Genomic DNA, 21,168 nt, shown 5'->3' on the forward strand with positions numbered 1-21,168 from the left:
TAGCAAGATGTTGGAAATAGATGATAGAGATAGATGATGGATAGATAGATAGTAAATAGATACAGAATGATTTTCCTTAGATGTCTCTAAGGAGACATCTGGAACATCCATAAAGAAGACTGCTGGTGCATCATGATGGTAAAAAAAAAAATCATCTTATTTTAAAAGTGAAAATGATCCTAGCAATAATAGAGTCCAACACCCTCATTTTATGGATATGTAAAGACACCAAAGAATCCATGATTTTGTCAATGTGGGGAGCTCCCTGGTATGGGAAACTTCCCACCAACACAGATCACAACCCATCAATGACTCAACTAGATGAGTCTGGAGGCACATAGACATGCAGGAAGCATGCAGAGAGCAGGGCTGGTGTGCCAGTCAGCACACCCTGGCAGAACAGACACCACCACATCCCCTTTCCCTAAGAGAAGTAAAAGTCCACAGGGTACTCTGCTTCCCCTGAGACAGGCTAGAAGGAATGCATTCCAAAGGTCTGGAAGCTCACCAGTCCTATGCATGTAGAAATTAAATGACTTACCCAAAGTCTCACTGTTAATATAAGAAGCTGAATCTGAACTCAGGTCAATGCCTAACTCCAACACTAGCATTCTACCCATCTTACTTAGCTGCTCCATTTTAAAGATAAGCAGACTAAACCTCTGAAAAGTTAGGTTACGTGTCCAATGTCACAATAATAACTAGACCTTTTAATGCTTTAAGGTTTACAATGCATTTTACATACATTAGGTTATTTGATTCTCAAGAATGATCCCACTGAAGAGGTACCCCAGATTTTATTCTCCCCATTTTACAGATGAAGAAACTGAGATTTAGACAGTTTAAGCGACTTCCCCATTGTTACATAGTAAATAAGCATCAGAGCCACACTTTGGACTTCTTCTACCCTGCCTTTGCTACCACCCCCACCCCGCTTTCAGCTTCCTTTTGTGTTTTGTCTTCCCTCACTAGAATGGAAGCTTCTTGAAGGCAAGGATCATATTTCTTTCTGCTTGTATTTATATCCCATTGCTTGGCAAATAGTGCTCAGTAAATGTTTGCTGACCTGTTGACCGACTGACTACTTGAGGAGTGATTTGAACCCAGGTCTCTCCAGTTCATTCATTGCTCTTTCTATTGCTTCTTCCAAGTCTCGTTCCCTTTCTAAGATATTAGGGGCACTACCAAAGGCATGTGTATATTAGTGACATTTTATTAGGAATCCAACTCACTTTTCTCTTTCTTCTTTTTCCCCCTATTACTTCCCCTCAAGATGTTATCTTTCCGAGCAGAAGTCAATCTTAGATTCTACTTTCATTTCAGGATCCCTTAAGTCAAAGGAAGGTAACTCTTCGCAGTTGTATTAACTCGTTAAAGAAGAACTTAGGGCCTGAGGTTCCTAGGCAGGTCATATTTTCTTCTTCTTTTCTTTAGAGCCTGACTGGCATAAAATTACAAAGTTAATTTCCCCCAGAGAATAACATACTTGAACCAGCTGGGTGGAAACTTACCACAGAGAAGTACCTTATTCACATCAGAACCCACTATGCCCCATATTACCTATTTCCACAAATTGGCTGTAGTTGTAAGTTATGCAGATACCAATTTGTCCATATTTTTTCCCAGTAGATGGATAGCTATAGCCTTCTTCAGGGAAAGGAGGAAAGCCGGGAATTGTGTGAATCAGCCAGAATCCTTGTGATTTATCCCAAAGCAAGAAACCTGTCAAAGATAAGGTTAATAGAGATAAATTAGGAAACTCAGGTTCTCTCTCTCTCTCTCTCTGTTTCTGCCTTTGATGATCTGCCTCTGTCTCTACTTCTCTGCCTCTCTAGGTTTTTGTCTCTCTTTCTTTTAAAAACACACTCCAAAGCTGTAAAACTCAAACTATGCTGATTATAGACCAACTTTGTTTCAGCTTTAGGGTAATGGTTCATTGGGATAATAAGTACTCCTCCCTCTCCTTTAGCACTGTTTGTCAAAAAAGAGTACGTAACATGTTTGTAGGTTTCAAAAAAAGAATCTATGCTTGAATCACTTTGCCTATAATTTAGACAGCTAGCCACTCTGGAGAAGGAAGGTGGCCAGCCTCCCTAAGAAGAGTTAAAAGGATTCCCATGTTGAAACCACAGGGAGGGTTTGTTTTGGCAGAATGCAGTTTGCTAACTTGGAATCTGACCTCATAAAAGGAAAGGAAGCTTAAGCAAGTGTCTTCCCTGCCCAGCTGTTTCCAAAAGCCTGAGAAAAAGCCAAAGGGAAATGTGTTTCCAAAGGAAAATTACATGGAAAAAAGGGTTCTAAGCAATTTGTGTCTATGTGTTTGTACCTAAAGATAATTAGACTCATGTGGGGGGTAGGAGGAGTTGCCCCAATTGTGCCAAGACACAAAAGGAGGCACAAAAGGCAAATGGGGAGCAGGACTAAATGCTCCATCCAAGTGAATTATCTGTACATAAAATCTCTAGGAAGAAAATAAGAAAAATTCCAGAAAGAAGAACACGGATCTCTTTCCATAATCTTATGAGATGTAAGGCTTTCCACAGAAGTGTGTAAAAGCCCCTCTGTGTTAATAAGTGCATGTCAGTGGTTTCTTTTATGTGATTTGAGCTATTACTCTCACAACTAAATGGGCAGACAATCATAATGCATTCATGTTCGCTTTAACAGAATAATGGAAGCCTGCCTACTTGTACACCAGTAACTCAATTTCAGGGGACGCACATTTGCAAAAGGGAAAAAGTGGATCAAGGAAGCAACCTGGCTGGTGGAGGGTTTTGAGTCTCTGTCGTATGAGGATAGGTGGAAGACATTGGGGTTGTTGAGCCTGGAGAAGACTCAGGGGGCACATGATAGCTATCTTCAAATACGGGGAGCTCTGCCATGTGGAAGAGAGATAAGACTTGTCTTGCTTGGCCTCAGAGGGTGGAATAAGGAGTTATGGGTGGAAGTTACAAAGAAGAAAATTTAGGCTCAATGTTAGAAAAGTCTTCTTAACAATTAGAGCTGTTCAAAGGTGGAATGGGCTGCTTCAAGAGAGGAGTGGGCTCTCCTTCTTTAGGAGTCTTCAAGCAGTCACCAGTTGGTTTCTTACTGGGTATGTTCTAGCCAGGATTTATTTAATTAATCATTTGAACCAGATGGCACCTAGGGTCCCTTCCTACTCTCAAATTCGGTGATTCTGCAGACTCTGGGTGGATGTGGACTGACTATGCAAGACCCCAGAGAGCAGCGGAAAGAGGACTAGATTTAGAGATGGTTCTGCCATGCGCTACCTGTGACTTCTTTTTTCTGGGCCTCGGTTTCCTCATTTGCAAAATGAAGGGTTGGAAGTGTCTTGACCTCTGAGGCTCTTTCTAGCTCTAAATCTCTCTTATGGCTTGTGTTGAAATGGAAAATGTTTGACCAGATATCCAAATGAATATTGCATAATGAAGCTGGCTACCTCCCAGTAAGAACTTCCCTCTTGATAGAACGTGCTGCCTTGCCCAGGCATCATCACCTCTTAGCACACATGTCATTGCACCCGGGGGTAGGGTCTCTCCAGTTGACCACCTGCCTCACTATCCTTCTTGCCACCCCTCCCCAACGGGGCAGGTATTTCTTTATCTACACAGAAAGTTGCTGGGTTTGAAATTGTTAGCACAGGTCTTTGAGTTCTCGGGGGAAGGTGTTCTATGAATCTCAAAGGATAGATAAATAAAAAAGTTTGTGGGTGAGTTTCATCTCTGACAGAAGACACAGACTACGGGCTCTTGTCGTACCTTTTGTATGCCCTTGCTTCCAGCTGTATTCCACGGAGCGAGGGCCATTGTCATTATATATCAGGTGGGCAGTGCTATTGTTCTGCAAAAACACATCATATTTTTTTTAAGACGGTCAATCTTCCCCGACACAGCAGACAGCTTTGCTACCTACATGGTTTGGAATGCAGAGTTTTCCTGAACACTCTAGAGATTTCATTCTTGCCCTCAAGAGGCAGCTTGTATAGCAGTAAGAGCTTTTTACAGTCTTCTGGAGAAGGCCAGAGGGAGCCATCCAGCCTCTGCCCTTCCAGGACCTTGCTATAGTTGAGGGTGAAGGCTTAGGGCAGTGGGGGCAGTGCTGGGCTTGGAGCCAATCAGTCACCAAGCATTTACCGAGCTCTTACTATAGGCCAGCTACTGTGCTACTTGCCAGGGATAGAAAGAAAAAGCAAAAATAGTCCCTGTCTTTAATCAATCAATAAGCAGTCATTTAATAAACATTTATAAAGTGCCTACTATGTGCCAAGCACTATGCTAAATGCTTTACAAATATTATTTCATTTGATTTTGACAACAATCCTGAGAGTTAGGTGCTATTATGATCCCTATTTTACAGTTGAGGAAACTGAGGTGGACGGTGGTTATGTAACTTGCTAATAGTCACACTGCTAGTAAGCACCTGAGGCTAGATTTGAACTCTGGTCTTTCTGATTCTAGGCCCAGAAATCTGCTGTCATGGTTGTTGTTGTCATCGTTGCTTGTTGTTATTTTAATAGGCAGAAATGAGGAGGGAGAGCATTCCAGGCATGTGTGACAGCCAATGCAAAAGCAAGGCCTTGTATATAATGAACAGAACTAGATCATTATCAAAGTATTCAGATCTGGTCTTAACTACTTACTAGTTGTGTGACTATGGGTGAGTCACTTACCTTTTTTTCAAGCCCAGTTTCCTCATTTGTAAAAAAGTGGTACTAATAATAGCACCTGCCTTATACGTTACCGTAAGGATAAAATGAGATAATGTATGTGAAGCACTGTGCAAGCATACTATATAAACGTTAGCTCTTATTTCGATTATTATAATTGCTACCAAGCAGTTTGACTGCTTTATACCATGATAGACAAGGGAGGGATTCTTCCTCTCACTCTTTTCTCCACTTGTTTCTTTTTCTGTTTTTGTTTTGTTTGAGACTGATTTGTCATCAAGCAATCAGAACATACAATAAAATCATGGCTAAATATTTGTTCAGGAAACAAAGCAGGCAGAACCAGCCGGGATGATGCCTGGGCTTTTCCCACTGACAATATAGGTATGCTATGAATAGAGCTTGGAGATTGAGCTAATCATCAATATAGCATTACTTTTCTACAACTGCTTTCTCCCGGCTATAATATACTACCCTACTGGTGCTTGGCCTTTCTCTGACGTCGCCTTAGAGAGCTGTACTGGTCCTTTCTCTATACTGAATGGGGAATCTTCATTAGGTATTCCTTTAACCAATTCAATTCACAAACATCAGTCAAAATGTCAGTGGTTCAGTCCAATCCAATCCAATCCAACCCAAATTCCATAAGCATCTATTAAGCATCGACTATGTGCCAAGCACTGTTCTAAGTGCTGAAGATACCAAGTCAGGACAAAAAGTAGTTCTCGCCCTCAAGGACCTTACATTCTACTGGATGAAGTGAGATTTGCCACACATAAATGGATAAGTTTATATATGAGAAGGGAAAAAGCACATGCAACAAGTAGGGAGAAAAGAAAAGGATCAACGCTTTAGAACTGGAAGGGGCCTTAGAAATCACCAAGTCAATCTCACTTTACACATAAGGAAACTGAGGCAGGCAGAGTTTAAGTAACTTACTTGAGGTCACAGAACTAGAAAGTATATGAAGTAGGATTTGAACTCAATTCTTCCTGATCTTAAAACCGGCACTCTATCCATTGAACCATCTAGCTGCCTCTATTGTGGATTTTCCACCCTCAGTGAGACTCAAATCCATGATGCTTAGCTTAGGAGACCATTGCCTTATCCATTTCCTGTAGGAAGTTGAGGTGTTCAGAGCACTGTTAGGGGCTGGTAGGTGTGGGAGGGAATAGTCCTTGCCTTCCTGTAGTTCAATAGCAGGATAAGACTAGTAGATTAACTAGATAACTAAATTATGTGGTAAATGCATTTGAGACATAATACAGAGGGCTTTGTAGTGTTGTGGAGTCATCACAGGGAGGACAAATGGGGAAGAACCTGAAGCTGTCATCCCAACACCCATACCCATCCGTGCTCCCAGGGAGGGCCCTGCCCAGGCTGATTCCCATGGCTTTCCCCATGAAATAACCCCCATGGGGTTGTTTCAGGAAGAATGGTAACTGTCCTCAGGGAATAGGTTGCATTTGAATTGAGCTTCAAAAGATGTGTAAAAATTCAACAGACAAAACAGGGAAGAGAGAATACTTTTGCATCTTGTTAGGAGGCCATCACAATCATCCAAGGAATGGTAATGAGGACCTGTCCTTAAGGTGATGACTGTCTATATAGATACTGGATGGAACGCCACCCCATAAAGCATTTCCCTTTGAGATGGGAGCATTTCTCCTTAAACTCTCTTTTCAGTTCATTTTTCATTGGCTTTTTTAGCTTGATATTTTCCTGCCTGGAAAAACAGTGAAATTGTATGCATAACATTTCATTTCCTTGCGTGAATCTTCCCATTAAATAAATACCATCGCATTCTCAAAACATCCAGGGGAGTCTCTAAGGCCAAGTTCGTGAGGTTGTAATTCTGAGGACTGTTCCTTGCCATGTTTCAGGGATTTTTATCTTACATTTTTTTTATTCTGTTTTAAACAGCACCGACTTTCAGGTAGGTACCAATGATGTGCTTTTTGATATGACTAACAAAGATGATTTCCATAAATCTTTCTTATGGGCAGCTCCCCACCTAATGACTCAAAGGAATAATGACTAAAAGCCCTGCTTTCATCTTGTGAAGTCGGGAGGCAGGAAGGATGCAATTGTTGCCCAATTTACCAGAACAGTTTAATGTCTTTACAAAATCCAACTTCTCTCTTTCATTAGGGCAAAGGATCTTATCCTCTTTTGTGTCATGGGCCCCTTGGGCACCCCTCTGATGAAGCCTATGGACCCCTTCTCAGAATCATATTTTTAAATATATAATAAAGTATCATAAAGGAAGCCAATTTTATTGAAATACAGTTACCAAAATATTTTTTAAAAGGTCATAGACCACAGGTCAAGAATCCCTGCTTTAAGGAATATCCATTTTGATAAAGTAGACTATAACAGAAGCTTGGGGGTCTTTGTGATAGAATGTAAGCTCTTTGAGGACAAGGATGATTGTATTTTTGTCTTCATATCCTCAACATCTTACACAGTGTCCAACATATAGAAGATGCTTAACAAATGTTTATTGACTGATTGATTCACAAGCTGGTTGTTTCCCCCACAGTTATCTCTAATACAATTAAATTCAATAAACATTTTTTTAAGTGGAGGCAGCATTGCACAGAGGGCAGAGTGTTGGACTCAGTCAGGAAGACTGGGTTCAGACCCTACCTTAGACACATTCCCTATATGATCTTGGACAAGCCACTTCTCTTTGGGCCTAAGTTTTTTTTAATCTATAAAATGAAAGGGCTGAATTAGATGAACTCTAAAGTCCCTTCTACCTATAATTCTGTGACCATTAAGAACAAAGATATGTCAGGCACTAGGATCATTATCATCATCATCAGCAGCAGCAGCGTCATTACCATCATCATCATCATCTACTTCTCTATAGCTAATATTCTATGATCCTAAAGGCACATGATATGGCAAGCAATGGGATAGCTACTGGGGCTCTACAAAAGCAAAAATGAGGTGCTCTCCATCCTTAAGGTGCCTCCATGACGTTCACCTATGTCTTCCTGGGATAGTCAGCGGGGTGGGAATGTGTTTAAAAGAGCCAGAAAGTTACATTTGGTGTGGAAGGTCAAGAGACTTGGAATGAAAGATGTTGCTTCTTATGGTTGATCTAAAGGCATTACTCTAAGAGGAAGGATTCCCCAAAGAAGGACTCAGGCTTGGCATCCTAGCTTCAAAGGGCCATCCTGGTGACAGGTGAGCCTCGGGTGAATAGATCAAACTCACACAGAGCACACTGTCCTGGGTAAACATGGATATTTTCTTTAGTTGTTGTATTTCATAGTGTTTTCTGTGCATTGGCAAAAGGCAGCTGAGGCAGAGCTCCATGTTCCTGACACCAGGACATATGATTGTGTGCCACTGGATAGCAGTTGACCTACGGTTGGCTTCCTCATATCTGGTTGGAGGCCAGGCTTTTGTCACTGAGCAGCAGGTGGTGAATAGGAACATTTGGAGGCAGGCCACCCTGGGGCAGCAGCTTGACTTAAGAATCAACCACCTATGCCCACAGAGTTTGTACACAAGTTCCTACAGCAGGGAGATATTAACCTTTTTTTGTGTCATGGGCTCCTCTGGCAAAAGCTACCAACCCCTTCTCAGGATAATATTTTTAAATGCTAAAAATAAAATATATAGGATTACAAACCAATCATATTGAAATAAAGATATCAAATTTTTTTTTAAATTTATGGACCCCAAGTTAAGCACTGCTGGCTAGAGAGATAGTGTCAATTTAGTTTAATATAAGCCTCTTGAGGGCAAGGACTGTTTCATTTTGTTATTGTATCTCCCAGTGCCTAAGGATGTGCTTAAGAAATAAATGCTTGTTGAAGGGAGTGAAATTGAATTTGTTAGGTCAATGTCAGGGTCCCCTGTCCTCTGAGTTGCCACTAGGGTAGCACAGATTTGATGAAAGAGAGAGAAGAGGGAATGCCTTAAAAGGAGTACCTCTTACAGGTACTGAGTGACAGGTATTCCTGTCACTGGCTTTGTGACATGTTCATCACTGCCATTCTTTGTGCTCCAGACCTCAGGTAGATCCCCAAGATGGCCCAGCACCAAAAAGAGTTATGTTTCTATAGCTCCTTTTGAGATTGGATCTGTGATTTCATTGGTGTAGGGAACTCCTGGGTAAGGAAACTTCCTGTACCAATGCAGATAGATACCTATTCTGTATACACCGATAATTTTAGTTGTTAGACCATCAAGAGGCTAAGAGACTAGTGTCACATTCGTTGGTTAGTAAGTATCAGAGGTGAGACTTGAACCCAGAATCAAGGAATCACAGAATCTGAGAGTTGGAAAGGTCCTAAGCATCTATCTAGTTCCAACCCATACGCAAAAGGCATCCCTAATATAATCTAGATCTTCCAGACTGAGGCCAACTCTCTAGTCATTATATCATGTTTGCCTCTCATATATAGTGGTTATATATCCACTCATCTAAACTCTTGAAGGTTTACAGAGTGCATTCATCAAAATCTTGTAAAGTAGGCAGTTTAAAGATGATTATTCTCATTTTACAAATGAGGAAGCTGAGTCTCAGAAATGATATGGCTTATGATCATCCTGGTTGTTTAGCTTGTGAGAGTCAGAGCTAAGACTAAAGCCCATGCCATCAAGATCAATTCTCTTTCCAAGACAAGTAGCCAAAGCCTCCCCTGGAAGACACACACACATCATGGGTGGGACGTAGATTTGAGACTTGGAGAGAAGGAGGCTCAGAAACACCTGAATGCAGCAGCCAGGCTGCTCTGTCACAACAAAGTCCTCCTGGTCTCCATTCTGTCATATTCCAAAACTTCTACAAAATCAAAATCATGAAAGCTAGTCTCAAACACTATCACTGAATGTCCTGCTAGTCTTTGCTTTTATGTACTGGTGTAGGTCATCAGAGCATGAGAAAGAAGCCAGGGTAATTGGATGAAGTTGCTACCCCGCCTGCTTTGTTGTGCTAACACAAAATGGTTAGAGCATGGTGCTTACAAATCTGAGGTGACAAATTCAGTCTCCATTTTGGCCACTTTGGTTCATTCATTTCTACAGCTCATTAACCCACTGTCTTGCCATACTAAAAATGCATAGTTAACAATAACTAGCATTTATATAGTGCTTTAAGGTTTGCAAAATGCTACAATAATAACAGTAATTAACATTTATATAGTGCTAATTATGTGCAAGGCACAATGCTAAACACCTTACAATTATTATCTCATTTTATCCTCATAAAAACCCTGGGAGGTAGATGCTATTATTATCCTCATTTTATAGATGAGGAAACTGATAAAATAAAGGTTATGTAACTTTTACGACTGGTAAATGTATGAGGTTGGATTTGAACTCAGGTCTTTCTGACTCCAGGCCTGCTATTCTGTCCTCTGTTCTGCCTGGCTTTACATATTTTAACTGATTTGATCCTTAAAACAACCCTGGGAGGTAGGTGCTATTATTATCTCCATTTTACAGATAGGGAAACTGAGGCTAATGGAAGTTAAGTGACTTGCTCAGGTTCACACAGGTAGTAGGGGTCAGAGGCAGGGTTCAAACACAGATTGTTCTGACTCCAAGTCCTGCACTATATACACTGTGCCAAATAGCTTCTATGTAAGAGAGTGACCCCGAGAGGGTTCATGAATGAGTTAGCCCATAGTCATCAGTACTAATGCAAAAACAACCCATGATTCATGTCTTATTAATGGAGGCTCAGTCCTGTAGTTTTATATTTGTGTTTAAGGAGTATTTTTTCTTCTGTTTCTACTAGAAAAAATGTATCACATAGCAAATACAAAGTGAATAGTAATAGCTTTCCCATCAAGCCGACTTACTTAGAGAATTGTTTCCACCCATGCCAAGGGATGCCATTGACACAGTGCCGAATCTGACTAAACCTAGCCTTGCTATGCAGTATGATAATCCAGTCCTTAAGGTCTTGAGTCAGTGTGGCCTCAAGAGTTGTCCTCGTCCCTTCTAGTCTTCTCTCTGGTTTTCAGAGGTTTGTACACAGCTGCCTAGTTTGTATCTCTGACTTAAATTGATTTTGATGCTCGTACAAGCCAGGCTAGTCTCATGCTACTCCCCATCACGTACTCTGCATTCTAGCCAAACTGGACTATTTCCTGCCCTCTGTTCTTTCCCTGTCCTTTCTCACTTCTGTGCCTTTGCTGCTACTGCTTCCTGGGCTTAGAATGTGCCTCTACCTTGCTGAAATTATTCTCCTCCTACAAAACCCACCTCAACTCCCACTTTAACCAGAAAAACTGTCCCTGATGATTGATCCCTACAACTAAATGGGATTCCTTCCACTATAACACATTAGCTCCTTCTCTGAAATTTATAATCTTAGAGAGTTGCCTAGGGAACTGAAGATCTGCCCATGGACACCAAGCCAAAGTCAGAGAAAGGACTTGATGCTAGGCCTTTTTTCTTCCAAGGCCAGCTTTCTATCTACTAAACCAAACAAACTTCCTCTCCCTATGTGAACTTGGGCAAATCACCTAACTTCCCTGAGGCTCGGTTTCATTGTTGGACCAGACGGTCCCTTGCAGCTCTGGATCTATCATCCTGTGACCCAAATCTTGCCCCCCCCCCATCTATTATAAAACTATGTTCTGTAGGACTCCTACAGACTCCCGTCTTTTTTCACCAGAGAATAGATCATAAGCCTTTTGAAGACATGGTGCGATTTCATCTTCCATCCCCCCCACCTGGCACAGTGCCTGGCACATAAAAAAGCTGAATGAATGAATGATCCCAAGCCCCAAGGGTACTTGTTTTGATTTCTCTTCCATCATCATGATCTTACAAGATCATGTCCGAGTTTGGCTTACCTTGGCTTCCCACGCTTCATAAAGCTGCTGTAATGTTCTTCCTAAGACGCTCTGGGTCATATTGACTAGACTCTCGCTCCTCTGCCACCTTCTAGTGGCAGCATCCAGGTACATGTACTCTAACCCACTCCGTTCGCTTTTCTGTTTTCTATTCTGGGGTAATTTGTAAAAAACAAACCTGCAAAAGGAAAGGATCCAAGGTTCAACTCAGATGCTCCCTCCTCTATATCTCTGCTTTCCCACAGTTGAAAATATTCTACCGCTCTCAAATTTTCTTTGTCTGACTCTTTTATTGGTGGAAGAGGCAGGATGGAATAATGGATAGAGTATTGGACTGGGAGTCAAGAGAACTTGGGTTCAAATACAGCTATAAATACCCACAATAAGACTCTGGGCAAATAACTTAACCTCTCTTGGACTCAGTTTCCTCTTCTGTAAAACAGAGGGGAATAATAGCACCTACTTCACAGGGTTGTTTTGAGGGTCAACCTAGATACTTCATGTAAGTTTTCAGTCGTGTCCAACTCTTTGTGACTCCTTTTGGAGTTTTCTTGGCAAAGAGACTAGAGTGGTTTACCACTTCCTTCTCATTTTACAGAAATGGAAACTGTGGCAAACAGCGTTAAGAGACTTGCCTAGGGTCACACAACTAGTAAGTATCTGAGACAAGATTTGAACTCAGGAAGATGAGTCTTCCTGATTCCAGGCCTGGCATTCTATCTACTACATCACCTTCCATAAACCTTAAAAGTTATATGTGTTAGATATTATTACAATTACCATATGTCATACTTAACTATGTATATGTCAGTCAGTCCATCAATAAGCATTTATTAAGCACTTACTATGTGCCAGGCCCTGTGCTAAGCACTTTACCAGTATTTTTTTTTTTCATTTGACCCTCACAGCAACCCTGGGTGGTAAGTGCTATTATTATTCCCATTTGATAGTTGAGGAAATTGAGGCAAAGATATTAAGTGATTTGTACATGCTCACCCAGATAGGAAATGTCTAAAACCACATTTAAACTCAGGTCTTCCTGACTTCAGGCCCAGCACTTTATCTACATCATTCTATTAAACAGGTGAACAAAATACCCAGAGGTGTGCTAGAACCTGCCCTGCTCAGCAAGAGCTGATTGTTAAATTTTTGTGAGCATTTATACCTTGGAAATCAGCAAACACTATAAACAGGGGTTGATTTATTGTTTTATTGACTGCTTTAACTTTAGAAAGTGGTAGAGAAATGTTAATAATCCATATTAAACTAATAAAAATTGAATGTGTTTTCACGGAGTCAGTTGCTAAACATTTGCCAGCATAGCCCTCAAAATACCTGATTTTTATCATTGAATAAAAGTATGAGGAGATAAGCTTGGGCAGCTAGGCAGTGCCATAGTGCATAGAGCATTGGGCTTTGAATCAAGGAGACTCAGTTTAAATTTGGCCTCAGACACTTATTAGCTGTGTGACCCTGGGCAAATCACTTAGCCCTGTGTGCCTCAGTTCCTGATCTGTAAAATGATTTGGAGAAGGAAATGCAAACCACTCCAGTATCTTGGCCAAGAAAACCCCAAATGTGGTCACAAAAAATCAGACACGACTAAAATGAATGAACAACATAAGCTCATCTGACCTCTTCCAGTAGCAGACGTCCACAAGATTGATAAGCAGCTCATCCTATTTAGACATGATTTTGATCTCCTTTTCTAGGTCTCTATATTTTGAAAGCTTTTCATTCCATGTACTTTAGATGTCATCACTGTTTGTTGTAGAGACAGCCATTAAAAATATTCTCAACTTTTTATGGGTCAATGTCACGCACATGATTGTGAGTAACAGTTTGGCCTATAATGGTGTTCCCATTTGGTGCACCTAGTGAAGTTTATTTGCTGAGTTCACTAGGATATGATAATAGTTAATATGTGTAAAATGTTTTAAGGTTTGCAAAGCACAGTATATATAGTATTTTATTGGATTGTAATTGGCTAGTCTATGACTGTAAATGACAAATGGAGCATCAGTTATTTAAAGGCTTCTGACCAAAGGGATAGAAATAAGCAATGTTCTTTCTAGATGCTAAGGTCTCTTCTAGTAAAGGGGAGGGAAGGACCTTCAGGGCTTCTCTTTAATTAGCCTCATCAAAAGATGTAAAATATGGTGGCTTCTCCACCCTATGCCTACAATCTATTCTTACTCTCCTCCATACCCATATTACCAAATTCTGTCACTCCCTACTCTCTTTTAGAATTTCTTTCACTTAGGCAATAATATTCTTTTTTGCCCCAGATCCCAATTCCTAACTCTTTGTAGTATCCACCTCTACCCCCCTCCTCAGCCATTCTGAGGTTAACTCGAGTGTATGATATTATCCAGGAGTCCAGTGTGACTTCTCTATGTCTCCCTGGTGCTGCTGTTTTCCCTTACCAAGTTTCAGCTTCAGAATATGCAGAGCAAGGAGGGCCAGAAGGAAGATGCTATTGCCACACCCTCCTTCCTTATCAGAGCAGCTGTACCTTATGAGGGCTGATGGCCTGAGTATGCTGAAGGATAGCAGCAAGTCTACAGGGGTCAACACTTTGGCATTCAACTTTTTAAAAATTAAATTAAATTTTATGATTTTTTCAATTAAAATGCCTTTATTTTTTCTCTCTGCTACCTCTCCTCTCCCTGAAAAAAAGACAATCAAACCTTTCTAACAAATACACATCATTAAGGATTCCCAGGTTGACCATGTCCCAAAATGCTTCTTATTCTGCATATTGAGTCTCTTACCCCTCTGTCAGGAAGTGGGCAATATTCTTCATTACTGGCCATCTAAAATCAATAATGGAACACAACTGGAAAGATTGTGTCTCCCTACCTCATAAACTTATCTCCTCCTCCCAGGAGGTAGAGAGGACTATGAGACCTGAGAAAAACAGCCTTCTGGCCTAATTCCAATGTCACTGTGCCTGCATGTTGAGTTCCTTAGCAATTGAGAAAACTCACTGCATGAATCTAGCATTAAGGGTGTTCGACCCAGGGCAGTTAGGTGGTAAAGTCAGTAGAGCATTGGCCCTGGAGTCAGGAGGACCTGAGTTCAAATTTGGTCTCGGACACATGATACTAACTAGCTCTGTGACCTTAGGCAAGTCACTGAACCCTGATTGCCTCACCAAAAAAAAAAAAAGTGTTTGACTTGGGTTCCATGATTTTTTTTAAATTTTGAGAACCATTTTGTAATCCTATGAATTTTATTTTATGCATTGAAAAAATTATTCTGAGAAGGACTGTGTAGGCTTCTCCAGACTTCCAAAGGGGTCTATGACATACGAAGACTAAGAACCCCTACTGGAGGTAAATCTCTGCTTCCCTATACTCTGCAAATTTGCCCAGAGTAGGCCAGGTATACTCAAATGCTCAAAGATATTTCAACTACTTCAAGGTCTGCTAGGAAGCCCTAATTCCTATGCCTGAAAAAAGCAGCTTCCTTAAGACCCTGTGGGTCCAGGTTCCTCAAATGTAAAATGCATAGGCTGGACTTGATCATACCTAAGGTTCTTTCCTGCTCTGAAGCCACGATGTTGTGATCAACAATCTAGGGAGCTGAGAATCTGATAACTCCCCATGTTTTACTGGAACTGGGACCGACTGGTCCTGAGGTCAGAGCAGCTGGACGTTGGAGAAAGAAGAGCAGGAGAAGTGAAGATTTGTCCTCCAACTTTGATGCCTATTGATTCCGTCGCTCCAGTAAATTACACCCTTCTGTAGGCACATATGTGGTCTAAGCAGACCTTCCCCTAAAGGGAAAGAATCTGGAAGCAGGTTTCTGCCCTATCAGAATCTCTCCTAGCTCATGGATATCTCATTCTTGGACATTTGTCTATTGTGCATTTAACCAAGGGCAAGAGAGGATATTTTGACATCTTTGCTTTGGGAATTTTTTTCACTTTTTTTTCCCACATTTACTTTTTTTTTTCTTTCTTTCTTTCTTTTTTGGCTAAGTAATGGGGTTAAGTGACTTGCCCAGGGTCACACAGCTAGTAAGTGTTATGTGTCTAAGGCTGGATTTGAACTCAGGTCCTCCCGAATCCAAAGCTGATACTCTATCCACTGTGCCACCTAGTTGCCCCTCCACATTCACTTTTGCCCATGGGAATGAAAAAGGTGAATTTTAAATTAGTGCCACTTTACATAAATCAAATGACAGGGCCAAAAGTCAAGATGATATAGAGCTGGAAGGTTCTTTAGGGAACTTCTAGTCCAGGGATTCTAAACTTTTTTGTTTGTTTGTTTCCTGGATCCTTTTTGGCAGTCTGGTGAAGCCTAGGGACTCCTCAGAATCATGGTTTTAAATGTATAGAATAATATACATAGAATGATAAAGGAAACCTATCATATTGGAATAGTTATCAAACTATTAAAAATTTAAATAAAGCTTCATTGACACCAGATTAAGAATCCTTGTTTTAGTACTCTAGTAGCTAATGGAGTATCTGGTACATTGTTGGTACTTAATAAATGACTTTTGAATAATAATAATAATAGCTAGTATTTAAATAAGAGTTACAAGGTGCTTTACATACGTTATTTGATATAATTATCTGAGTTCAAATATTACTTTGTATACATACTCCCCATTTAACCTTGGGTAAATAATATAATCTTTCTTGGCCTTCCTTCTTCATCTGTAAAAAAGGAAAGGATTAGCCTCGATGTTTTCTAGGGTCCCTTTGAACTCTCAATCTATTATCCTTTGAACCATCATCCTGTTTGCTCTCAATTAGAAAGCGTCAAAGAGTGATCAGAGCTTTCTGAGAATCCATGATGATTTTGCAATCTGAACTAAGCAATGCTATATCCTATTACCTTGGAACATCATCTGGTGTCGATGACATGCCATTCAGCTGCAGTGGCCGCTCTTATAGACCAAGGTTATTCAAATAGTGCACTAGGGAGTAGGCCATAATGTAGATTTTTCCCATTCTTCTTGGGAAAAGCCATTTTCCATGTTGAGAGGAAAACTACCTTTCTCTACCTTCCTCAGACTTCTTGAAGGGGAGCCTGGAAGCACCCTGGTGAGGAAAGAAGCAAAAGGCTTGATACAACTATATGGACATCTCATTACATTTCTCAGCCACCTCTGAGAGGTGTAGACCAGGATCATAAGTTGCAGAGTTGGTCCTACATGAGATTTTTTTGTGACAAGGGGAAGCAATTCTCTCCTATCCCCATCTACTCCTGTTCAGTGTACAAAAAATATCAATGCAGGTGAACCCTTTGTCTTTTGGAGGGTAGGGTGGAGGATGGGAGAAAGAGGAGAGAATGGACCCCAAGAATTCCACAGTCAATCCCTTCATCTGCCTGTCAGCCCAGTGCATTTTATTTGCAAAAGCCAGCCTATGAATTTTCTTTACCTACCAATCTACAGCGTCACCATCTTCATTTCTGCAAGAAATTCGAGCTGCCCCCAGGGGCACGCAGGAGCTCAGAAAGAGCACAGTGAGGCCCACGCTTAATAATCTCGCTGTCATTTTCTGTCTGCCTCCTCTAGGAAATGCCAGAAAGGACAACTTTTAAAAAGATGACTGGGTGTCTAAAATGTATTTCTTCTGAGACCCGTCGACTCCACTTTTTGATTCAGTTTCGTCATGCAGTCCGGGATCTCTGCCCTTTCAGAATGGGCTGGATCTGGGAGAATTATGTGGTCCCACCACAAGTGCAGTCAAAGTGACTTAGGATGCGATTTTCCTGGGTTGTTTGCCTGCCTTGAAAAGTCATCAAAAAGCCTGGACAAGAGGGGAAATATAGTTAACCCTTGAGGGCAAATTTTCTGCAGTGTGGAGGATCAGAAAGAGCCTTTCAAGCCAAGAAATATATATTGAGTCAATATTTCTTTCCTGGTTCTTCTCCCACCCTCCCATCCCCAACCTGGTCTGAACCTGTTTTTTATGAGTGACATAATATACATTGATAGGTACACAGATGCCTCACCAGATGTAAAATGATAATTTCAAGGGGTTGGGGAATGAGATCTGTAATTTCACTGGTGTAGGAAACTTCTTAATGAGGAAAATCCCTTACCCATGCAATCAGCAAATTTTCTGAAACTTATTTTCTGACAAAAGAGCATAGGACCTTGAGAGGTAAAGTATTTTGTCTGAGGTATGAGTCAAAGGCAAGACTTGAACCTTGTTCTTTCTGATTCTACAGGCAGCTTTCTATATGCTATGTGATACCACCTTTCTAAAGTAGTAATAAAGATAATTTAATAATGAATCCAGTCTTGTGTAAGAAAGACCACCTGTCCTTTTCCCTTCTGGAGGTAAATGGTCACTTATTTGAGGTAACTGCTTCTTTGACAGTAAAGGAAAGGGTTAAAAATCAAAGGAAGACCTCATTAAACTGTGGCTCATTGCAGTATTGACATGTCTTCTCCACCTCCCAGACTTAACCATTCAAAGTGCAGCTTTAGCTTACAGAGCTCCAGATAGCCAATCACCTATGATAGGTAACAAGTAAACAATGCTGACCTTCTACCCTTCCATGCAAATAAAAAAAAAAAAAACTCCTCACCAATAGGTGTTTTGTCCAAAGTATTCATTCTTATCACTCCTGAAATGGACTCTGAAGACTAAGTGAAAATGTCCCATCACTATGAGTATGAAAAGGTGAGAATTTCCTTATTGGAGGGGGTGAGGGGAAAGAAAAAGCGGAGAGACATAGAAACCATTGCCTTAAATGTATTGATTTGAAAGAGTGATTTTCTACCAGAGGTCTAGGTGTAGAGGGAAAAAAAAATGTAGGGAATAGTAAAGTTTCACGGTCTTATATCCCATTCAGGAGTTGGCTCTGCTTCTGAGCCAGTACTGGGGATGTGGGTTGAGATTAGAATCACTTTGAGGATAAGGAACCAGTCTAGACCAAAGAGGACTCTTGGAATCAATCCTTAAGTGAATCTGCATTGGCACTGAGAGTTCAGGGAGTTGCCTTAGCTTTACCTAGGATTCTTTAGCACAAGGTATGATCTCCAGCTTGGTTCCCTTTGAAGGCTGCTGCAAAAGATAAATTAATATTTACCTTAGGCAAACACCTTTGGGTTTAGCGCAAACTAGACCCTGCAAACAATAGCCAGCATTTTCTTTCCCTATTGCATCATTTTCCAAACCCATGGGCCCCAATAGTTTTCCCTATGAGTCCCATAGATATAGGTCTTATATGGTTTGGGCACATTCCAAAATTTCAATGGCTCAACCTTTTTGAAACTGTGATCCTTTATGTTTAATTTCATTTCATGATGCCCCTTGGTCTTTTTAAAGGAGCTACATTATTGATGTTTATTTTTTAAAATTAAAGTTAATTAAATGCTATTATGGTTTGAAAACTTTTTGAGCTTTTATTGATGCCTTCTGAGGTCACTGAAAAGTGCTGTTTTTAGTGTTTTTAGTGAATATAACTATCACATTCTCTGAGACCCAGAATACTTATCTGCTTATTTTGGTGGAGTATTAAACTGATTCTAATTCTTTATTCTTATTCTTCATATATCGTCCAATCCTAGGTTATGTAACATCTATATTGGCATGACATATTTACAGGAAATTTTGTTCCTTTTTTATACCTAGTTACTATCTCAAGGATTGCCAAAATGTTAGGGTTGGGTCAAGTGCCAAATGGAGGAATTTTGGGGGCCACAGTAATTCATGAAGTAATCAACTCCATTCAATCCAGTTCAAGACAGAATCTTGGGGGGCATTCACATTTAGGGAGTAGGGCAATGATGATACTCCAGCAAAGGAGATTGTGAAGGAGCAGTCGGACAAGCAGGAGTGAACAAAAGCCAAGGGAGAAAGGATTATCCAAGAGGAGGGGGACCAAGGATATCATCTGCTTCAGTGAGGTGAAAAAGAGTAAGAATTTGGTAGAGGCTACCAATTTTGGCCTTGGAAAGATCATTGGTAATCCTGAAAAACAGTTTCAGTTGGGTGGTGAGATTGCAAGCCAAGTTACAAAGGGTTAAGAAGTGAGTGACTAAGCCTAGAGGGCTTGTGGGCTACATCAGTTGATGTTATACCCATACTTTTGACATCGTGGATCTTTGGAGCATTGAAATGTGAAGTATTTCCATGAAATCCATGTGTCTTGCCACTGTTGACTACTAGATCAGGGACTTCAGCAGCTGTCTGGTCAAACCTATATCTGATCAGGAGTTCCTTCTACAATATCATTGGTAAGCAGTCATTCAGCCTCTTCTCTCCTCTCCTCTCTTCTCTTTCCACATGGGGTATCATGCCCTTACTTGAGGGTGCTCTGCCCAAAGCAAGGTAAATTTTGATGGCTGAAACTTATTATGTTATCTTGAGGTTTACTGGCTACATTTCTTTCTTTCTTTTTAAGTTTTTTTTTTTTTTAGGCAATTGGGGTTAAGTGACTTGCCCAGGGTCACACAGCTAGTAAGTGTCAAGTGTTGGTCTGAGGCCGGATTTGAACTCAGGTCCTCCTGACTTCAGGGCAAGTGCTCTATCCACTGCGCCACCTAGCTGCCCTGCTACATTTATTTCTTAAAGACCATGCCTTAAATCCAATTCACTCTGGCTCTCATTGATAGGTCCCAACCACCACTTAATGGTTATTTTTTGGTCCCTGATGGCTCAAAGTGAATGTAAATAGTAATTGTTTCTCTTTTGGCCAGCAACCCCAGGGTCTTCCTCTCCCAGTTTGATTTTTTTTTTTAATTTTAGATAAAAGGGCAAATTAGGAGAAGGGGTACTCAGAATGCATGCCATCTTGAGGTGGGGGGAGGGATGAGATGAGGAGAAAAATTGGAACTCAAAATCTTGTGGAAGTGAATGTTGAAAACTAAAAATAAATTAATTAATTTAAAAAATAAATTTTAGATTAAAGGAGCCATCTCTTGACTCATTCTTAAAGAGCCCTAATCACTGAATGGGCCTTGCCTCAAAGTGAGAACTCAGAAAGACCTTAGCTTAAAAAGTCTAAGAGGGCAGCTAGGTGGCGCAGTGGATAAAGCACTGGCCCTGGATTCAGGAGGACCTGAGTTCAAATCCAGCCTCAGACACATAACACTTACTAACTGTGTGACCCTGGGCAAGTCACTTAACCCCATTGCCTAACCAAAAAAAAAAAGTCCAAGGTCTTCTACTGTGTCCTGGGCTTTCTCCACTCATCCTGATCTATATCTTGCCATTGGACCCCGATGGCTCTGGAGGACAGAGTGAGGCTGGTGACTTTGCACAGCCCTCCCTCACTTAAATCCAATTCACTTGCAAGTCATGGCATCATCTTCCTGATGCCATGGTCCTCTTTGAGAACTTGGGGCAAACCACAACTTGAAGACTATAATACAGAACCCATGCTTCCCAAAGCAGCCATTTTGACTGATTGATTATTGGGAATTCTCCTTTCCATTCAACCCAAATGTGACTCTCTACAACTTGCATTAATTCCTTCTACTTCTGCCCTCTGTGGTCAAGCAGAATTTAACCAGTCAGTCAACAACAATAATTAAGCAACTACAGTGTTGCAATGGCAGAATGGAAGAGGGATTCAGTGATTAAAGAAATCAACCATAAATTCAAATTCACCTTAGATTTTACTATTAACAACAGAATATTTTGAAGGTGAGCAGAGGTTTCATAAATGAATTTAAAATGTTTGGGTTCTATGTGGA

General features: G+C 40.8%; 2 protein-coding genes across 3 annotated transcripts in view; one reads left to right on the top strand and one right to left on the bottom strand.

The window, feature by feature from the left end:
- The window catches only part of DNASE2B (deoxyribonuclease 2 beta), a 20,550-nt gene extending 3,506 nt beyond the window's left edge, over window positions 1–17,044 (bottom strand). The window contains exons 1-4 of the mRNA XM_027873946.1: window positions 16,899–17,044; window positions 11,497–11,674; window positions 3,762–3,843; window positions 1,561–1,722 (exon numbers count right to left, since the gene is read on the bottom strand). Of these exons, the coding sequence (XP_027729747.1) occupies window positions 1,561–1,722; window positions 3,762–3,843; window positions 11,497–11,674; window positions 16,899–17,011 (535 nt within the window). The 5' untranslated portion in view covers window positions 17,012–17,044. The remainder of the gene's footprint in view (window positions 1–1,560; window positions 1,723–3,761; window positions 3,844–11,496; window positions 11,675–16,898) is intronic.
- The window catches only part of LOC114051539 (uricase-like), a 120,710-nt gene that overhangs the window by 58,657 nt on the left and 40,885 nt on the right, over window positions 1–21,168 (top strand). Inside the window, exon 1 of one of the 2 annotated variants that reach the window (XM_027873944.1) lies at window positions 18,071–18,148. The exons of the other annotated variant lie outside the window; for it this stretch is intronic. Within the exon in view, the coding sequence (XP_027729745.1) occupies window positions 18,122–18,148 (27 nt within the window). The 5' untranslated portion in view covers window positions 18,071–18,121. Of the gene's footprint in view, window positions 1–18,070; window positions 18,149–21,168 lie in introns of those variants that run through there. 2 annotated transcript variants of the gene reach the window in all.

Source organism: Vombatus ursinus, unplaced genomic scaffold (genome assembly GCF_900497805.2).
Source record: "Vombatus ursinus unplaced genomic scaffold, bare-nosed wombat genome assembly UNPS02014803.1, whole genome shotgun sequence".
NCBI lineage: Eukaryota > Metazoa > Chordata > Mammalia > Diprotodontia > Vombatidae > Vombatus > Vombatus ursinus.